Below are 7,649 nucleotides of genomic sequence, written 5' to 3'. Positions count from 1 at the left end.
TCTGTCACAGGTGAAAAAATAGCATCAATGTTAGAATGGGAGTAAGGAGAAAAAGAAAAGATGCAAAAACAGTTACCAAAAATGTGTCTCTCACTATATAGACTGATAGATTTGGGTTATATGTTTTTAATGTTCTTTGAAATAGAGGATCATCATCCTTGGTCTGGCAATGACTTACTTGCAAGGACATCAAAGGGAACTTGGGGTTTTATGGAAGCTTGTCTTTAAAGATTCTTAGCCATGTAAATGTGATTTCTATAAAGCATTCAGTCTACAAAGTTGTTGGGGTTTTTTCTTTTAATGACATTTATTGTGGATTTCAGCAGCTAACATTTGGAAGCGATATCAGCAGAAGATATTTTATTCTAGATTGTTTAGGAAGGTCTCATGCTTGAGGAATTCTTACTTGGAGCTTTTAATCCACTACTGTTGGATACGGCGAATGGATTGAATCTGGGAAGTCTGGGCATGAGAACCCCACTCTCTCCAGTGCTTGTAGTCTCCTCCGTGATGGTCACATTCCAAGATATACTGATAGCCACGGTACCCAGGATACTGGTAGCAAACCCAGCTGGAAAACCCAGAGGATATCAGGTTATTATAACTAGCCAGAGATCTGGTAAACAGCCCCCAAACCTGAACCTCTGGTTTTCCTAACGCAATAGTATTTAGCTTAAATACTATTAAATAGTAATAGCTTTTAGGCTTAAAAATTAATAGCAATCCTAAATATACCAGGCAGCATGTATGAACAGGTGCCTACAACCAGCTGAAAGTTGTGGAAAAGAGCTATGAGAGTAGTCAACGTAAGTCCTGTAGTGGAATGTTTGGGAAAGAAAAAGCTGAGGTTAAGTGTTAGTGGTACCAAAACCTTGAGATTGGGAGTTCTGATAGCTAGAATGTAACAGTCATACCAGTGGGACATCAGTGTGTGAATTCAGATAATACATGACCATTGATACGTTAACATTCATAAGGTTTACAACTGCAAGAGTTTTTGAAATGTGCTCCAACCCTGTTTTTTGCACTTACGCTCCACATTGTATCTTCATGGAGCCAACTTCGTTGTTGAGCCAACCCATGGCTTGCAAGGAGGGGTAGTCGTCAGAGATTTCCCATTGGCGTCCAATGAAATTTTCTTTCTCAAAAATGGTAATTTTAGACTCCTTATGATTCTGTAATACAGAAGTTTCAGTTTAGCACCAGTGTTAAGGCTTGTCATCATAATTCTCTGCCACATTTGTCAAACTCAAAATGCGCCTGGTTTACAGAAGAAAGTTCATGTAAAAACATTTCATGCAATACAGAGATTTTAAAAACTACCTGTAATCCTGTATAATCCAGTTTAATACTATGACATTAAAAATGTACAAATAACTGGTATAGTTTGGAACCACAAGAGACCAGTGAAAGAAAATATGACAGCAGGAAAAAATACTTGAGACAGCCAACCAAGGATTAATACTAATGTGGAAAAGGTTCTACAAGTTGAGAGGAAAAGTAAGTCTGTGTGTTGAGGGTGGGGTGCGTACACGCACACAGCATTGGAAAAAACGTGTCTGGTAGGGGACATGACAACTACACAAGCATTAAGAAGACAGAGACTAACCTTTAGGAAGTTCTGAAACAGGCAAAATTAGCCCTAGTCATAGTGGAAAGGAGCAATTGGAAAGGGACACCAGGTAATTTTATGAGGCAATGGAATTGTTCTGTATGATCAGGGTGTTATGTGGGTATGGATATTTTTCAAAACTCAAGAATATACAGTTAGAATTTGTGCATTTTACTATGTGTAAAGTATACATTTGAGGTGGGGGGGGGGGTAAGAAATCGGGAGTTAAAATGAAAACACACCCAGATAGGGAAATACTTTTTAGTTCTAGAGGTGTTTAGCATCTCCACTGCTTGAATTTTGGTAGGACTTTAAGATGAGATTGTTAACTAAAATCATGAGAAAAATCACATGATACAGATGAGTATTTGAAAAGGTTTTAGCCCAGCCTTATTCCCAGTATAGGGATCATTTTTCAACACACCCCTGAAGATCACCCTGCTTGTGCTTGAGTTCTCCACAGAGGAGAAGCATCCCATTCTGATGCATAATTGATAATGCTTAGTGTATGACTTCCCTGGTGGCTCAGACCGTAAAGCGTCTACAATGTGGGAGACCCGGCTTCAATCCCTGGGTTGGGAAGATCTGGAGAAAGAAATGACAACTCACTCCAGTATTCTTGTCTGGAAAATCCCATGGATGGAGGAGCGTGGTAGACTACAGTCCATGGGGTTGCAAAGAGTCGGACATGACTGAGCGACTTCACTTTAGTGTTGGAAACAAGAAAGTTATGAATCAAAGATAAGAGGTACTGGAAGTCTTGCCTATTTTTTCAGTCGTCCCACACACTAAAGAGTTACTTCACCTTTTCCCTGTTTCTAGGTAAAATAGTATATAGATTGAAATTTAACTGTTCAAGGATTTACTACATGCCAAGTGCTGTAATCATCCTATTGCACTTCTGAAGATCTGAGTATCTGCTTCCTGCCACCTCTAAGAAGGCCCTTTGTTGTTTAGTTGCTAAGTTGTAGCCCACCAGGCTCCTCTGTCCATGGGATTTTCCCAGGCAAGAACCCTGGTATGGGCTGCCATTTCCTTCTCCAGAGGATCTTCCCGACCCAGGGCCTGCGTTGACAGGCGAATTCTTTACTGTCTGAGCCCCCAGGGAAGCCCAGGAAGGCCTGCCCTTTTGGCTTAATGAAAATATCTAGGAGAGAAAAAATAAAATGGCAGACTTGTGTTTTTCTCTTTATACTTTTATCTTCTTCCTGCCACATTTCAGCATAACCAACTGATGGGAAATAAGTCAGTCCATGTGCACCCTCTGTTATCCATCCCCCACATGCACAGACATGAAAATCTCAAGGACTCACAGCTGAACAGATGGGGCGGAAGGACATGAGGCGCTCGATGTGATAGGCATTACTCCCGCTCCAGGCATCCCAGCGAGGGTACTCTCCTCTCTCCAGGACAAACTGTTGCCCACAGAAGCTGGTATGCTCATAACCAACCCAGCTGCCAAAGACAAGTAATGGTGTTTGTTCATGGTGTTCAGAGCTTACATGGCCGCAAGGAGAAAGCATCTTTGTTTTAGATGTTAACAGTGGGTGAAATACCCAGTTCCAACAGAGCCGTACAAAGTCATACATTTATCGCAAGAGGTGGGGAATGAGCTGGCAGCTGCACTGTGCAGGTTTGTAAATATATTTGTTTTGGGATTGTCTACTGAAGAGGTCTACTTCAGTGGCTTGAGTAATGAGTACTGGCAAAGTCATTCTGAAATTATATTTCCTTTCTCCTCAAGGTGCTATATTCTCTACTCAGAGCTCCAGGTTCAGGATCTAGTGACTAGGGCATTCAGTTCAGTTCAGTCACTCAGTCGTGACCATCTCTTTGTGACCCCAGACTATGGCATTGGCTCCAGCCAAACCTATTGGCTTCTAAGGAAGCAAAGACATGAATAAGAAGCATATGGATGACTTAAGTCTTGTTTCCTTATAACTTTGTGGGTTCTTTCTCCTGCAGACCTCTGTATGCCTGATTTATTTATTTTGCCTTATTTATTAAAACAGATCAGATTGACCTTTTTCAACCAGGTCTTAGTTACTGATGACACCTTAAAGTATTTCACTTTGAGGGTTGAAGAGCTCTAAGTTGGGGGTGAACAACTTGTAGAAGCCTATTTACGTATACAGCCAGTTCTGCCTAGACCTAGCCTTTGTGTTTTCAGGCTCAGTGAAATGTTTTCAGATGATCAAGGACTCAATTAACTTGCCAAGAGCAGGAAGACAAAACCAGAGAGGATCTTCCTTGCCAAGGAAACTAATCACCACCAAAAAACTCCTGAAAGACTATCTAGAAACTATTTGAGTTCCTTTGTATATAGAGAAATTAGCTCAGTGTCTGCTCTGGGACATAGAAGGGGAGTTAGCTGTGAAGAGGCTGTAGCTTGGTAGTTTCCTCTCTATTTTGTGTAGGCAAGAAAAACTCAAGGGGCCTGTGGCTTGTTTTGAGAGAACCCCAGGCAGAAGCCTATGGGCTCCAGAAGCACAGAGCTGGTTACCTTCACTGCCCCACTCCATGAGATGTATTTCTTTAATCTCCCCCAGATCCAATTCCAAGCCATGAACAATCTCATGTTCCTTCTAGCTTTGAGTTAATTGCACACGTAATAAAAATTCTTTGAGATTATTTAAGTATGGACTCTTCTCTCCCAGAAATGATTAGAGTCTGGGGGAACATCTTTCTTCTCTGATCTCCATCTTTATGGTTGCGTGTCTGAAGGGATCAGAAATAGGCCTGAGATTCTGCTGAGGTTGATACTCACGCGCCACATTCCACCTTGAGAGACCGGACGTTGTCAAAATTGCGCTCAGATACATTTGGGCAGGAGCTGGTGAATTCCATTCTCTTGCCCTGGAAGTTCTCCTGGTCATAGATGGTTATCTGAAATGGGATTAAATGGGAGAATAGAGCTAGAGCGGTCCATCAGGAAGAACAGAGGCCCAGGCCAACATCTTAACCTGCGTCTGATCCAATGTTTTTCATCACTAGCTGCAGCCAAGGAGGCCTGATGAGGTCTCTTCCAGTGTAGACAGGGTAAGAAGGGGTTTGAAATAGTATCACTGGTTGGCAGTGTTCACGTGCCCATAGGGATGAGGTGTGGGGCCAGGTTTCTGATAGGAATCGTCTGCTGGGGATGATAGGTAGCCCTGTGGACATACCAAGGATTTGTGGACTCATTCCAACATGCTTTCTGCATAAGTGTGGCCCAAAAGCCAGGATTCTGGAAGCTCCAGGGGCTCCCTGTGAATTAACTTTTAGCTTATTCGGCCATACCTGCTATAGAAACCTAATGTGTTAAGGGAGAGTTGTGATAAACCCCTTTCATAGAACTAGAAATTGACTCTTGAACCTGGCTAGAGAACAGCTCCCAAAACTGTGAACCAGACTTAAGAGTTGATCCACTGAGGAGGTTAAGGGTGCTGAGGGAAACAGTGGCTGAGGATCGGCCACTTCAGACAGTGGTTACAGTCAGCCTCATGCTGAGGTCAGGAGGAGACCATGATCCAATCATTGATTTGGGATCTGATGGCAAGTCTATCCTCATTTCTGGGCCCTCAGTTTCTCCACATCATAATCCACTTGGGCTGCTCTATTTTAAGATAACTTTAGCAGTATGGAGGAGAGTTGACCTAGAAAACTAGGTAACATCTCCCACCCAACAAGGATTTCCAGGATCATCCTTCTGTCCAAATGGGAGCATCCTGAGAGAGCCTTCCTGAGACAGCATCTAGACTTTGGTTGGACCCTTCCCTTACAAACTGATGTTTTACTGGCTGGTCACTGTCCCATGGAAAAGCATAGCTTTGGGTCCTACTCTGAGGTTGTATCACAACCCCTGCCCTGATGGATTCCTCAATTTTCCATGTGATGGAGAGGGGCTTACCTTCCATGGCCCCACAGACCCCGGCATGGGGTTAGTTTGAGCCATCTTGGTGGTTGGAAGGGATTCTGGAAGACAGAATACACACCAGTGTCATGGCCTCTGGGGTGAGGGATGAAGGGCACGCGTGAAAGTGAAAGAGGCTTGAAGTCCAATAAACGGACTTTGGGTGGGGTGCAGACTCTGCCTCTCACTAGCTGAGCCTCAGTTGTTTTGCATCAGTAAAACTTCAATGCGCAGAGTTATTATAAGGATGAGAAGCAATGATGCAGATAAACCACTGCACAGATACCAGGACCACTTAATAAACGTGGCTCTCATTCTCTTGCCTGCCTCCAGGCGCCCGCGATAGCCTTGCCTCATTCTCACATACCCCAATATAGACCCCTTGGCAACCACCTGGTCCAGACCCCTCATATCACCAAGACGTGGTCTCACTCTGATCTGGCTCTGCCTAGCCCTCAAACTGACCAGCTGTCCACGGCCATGCTCCCATTCCCTCCCTGCCTCTCTGTCTTCTAGACCTACCCAGCCTCGATCTTGCTTCCCGAGACTTTGCTGCTTTCCCCAGCCTATGGCAACTTGCTTTCTTTCCTCCTTTCCCTGCACTCATCACAGCACTGATCCGTGTTCCTATTGAATATGTCCTGGGTGAACATCTCAGGAGCAGGGACTGACTGGGTCTCCGGAGTGATTGATGGAGGACCACACTGAACCCGTGTTGGGATGGTGAGGGTTGGAGGAGTGGGACAGGTGGCATCGAAAGACTTATTGAAGGAAAGTGAGGAAGAAAAGAGGATGATAATAATAGCTAACATTTAACCATGGCTCAGGGTTTCCCTGGTGGCTCAGATGGTAAAGAATCCGTCTGCCATGCAGGAGACTTGGGTTCGATCTCTGGGTCGGGAAGATTCCCTGGAGAAGGGAATGGTTACCCACTCCAGTATTCTTGCCTGGAAAATTCCATGGCCAGAGGAGCCTGGTGGGCTATAGTCCTTGGGGTCCCAAAGAGTTGGACACAACTGAGCAACTAACACACACACAACCATGGTTCACTCTGTGCCAGGTCTTGTTCTTTATGCTTTACCTGCCTGAATACATTTAATCTTCACAGTGAACCTATGAGGTAAGCCCTGTCATTATCCCTATTTTACAGATGAGGATATTGAGGCTCATAGAGGCAAGGTAGACAGAAAAGATGATAGGAAGAGTAAAGGAAGGAAGGACAGTGGGGAGGGGACAAGGAGAGAGGGAAGAAAGACAGACACATATGCATCAGTTTTCTTAACTCAAAACAGCTATTCATGGCTTTTCCCTCTGATTGCTATTGGCCCTGGGACGAATGCATGTAAACTCTGTGATGTATCTTTCCATTCTGAACCTCTGAACAAGCATCTCCTACCTCTGCCCATTCCCCAACTTCCCTCCGTGCCCCATTTCTGGGGCCCCCAAGTCCCCCTCCCAGCCGTGGTGGCTAGGGCAGTGGTTATGGTCATGTAAGTGACTCCTTTGGGGTGGCAAGAGAAGTCTGCTTCCCCACAGAGTCCCCCAATCTTCTCCAGCCATCCTGAGAGGCTCTGACCACAAGGCAGGAAGATGGGGCCCTAGTCCTGGGCAGGGGGAGGAAAGGAAAGACCAGAGCACCCCTCAGGGCCTTACTCACCCAGCTCCTGCTGCACAGTCTGGGTCTCCATCTGGTGCCGCTTCCTCGGTGGCTCCCGTTCTTTATAGCCCCGTGGCCAGCGGCCTCTGGCCCTGTCAGCACTCTGCTTTCCCTTGGCTTTTGTTCCACCTGATCCCGGAGCTTTGGTGGCTCAGCCTGCTGGGCGGGCATCCCCCAGGGCTTTGTTTAAACCTGGGATACAGAAATCCAGGGAGGCCCCGCTGCTGTGGGCCAGGCTGTCAGTGCAGGCCCTGCTGCTGCGGACTTGCTCTCAGAGCAGATGGGATGTGAGGACAGGTCTGCGTGAGTTCTTGTCCCCTGCTCTTCTCCAGGTTCCTCTTGCCACCCCAGGATCTTCCTAAGACCTCATATCATATCAACACATCAAAATGCACCTCCCTTCTCATACGGGGTATACATTTGTTATCGATGTTTAAAAATTAAGGATTATGACAATTCTGAACTCTATTTTTTTTAAGTGGTTCACC

At 45.2% G+C, this 7,649-nt stretch overlaps 1 protein-coding gene across 1 annotated transcript; it reads right to left on the bottom strand.

Annotated features, from left to right (window-relative positions):
- Nucleotides 1-290: 290 nt before the first annotated feature.
- On the bottom strand, nt 291-7,326 carry CRYBA1 (crystallin beta A1). Its single transcript, XM_060395296.1, has 6 exons — nt 7,162-7,326; nt 5,502-5,566; nt 4,380-4,498; nt 2,926-3,067; nt 1,033-1,175; nt 291-571 (listed from the first exon to the last, which is right to left on the bottom strand). Exons 1-6 carry the CDS (start codon nt 7,190-7,192, stop codon nt 424-426), a joined length of 648 nt encoding a protein of 215 aa, XP_060251279.1. The 5' UTR covers nt 7,193-7,326; the 3' UTR covers nt 291-423.
- Nucleotides 7,327-7,649: the final 323 nt, after the last annotated feature.

Source organism: Ovis aries, chromosome 11 (genome assembly GCF_016772045.2).
Source record: "Ovis aries strain OAR_USU_Benz2616 breed Rambouillet chromosome 11, ARS-UI_Ramb_v3.0, whole genome shotgun sequence".
NCBI classification, from domain to species: Eukaryota; Metazoa; Chordata; class Mammalia; order Artiodactyla; family Bovidae; genus Ovis; species Ovis aries.
The sequence above is the reverse complement of the archived record's forward strand: the minus strand, read 5'-3'. Positions and strand labels throughout refer to the sequence as shown.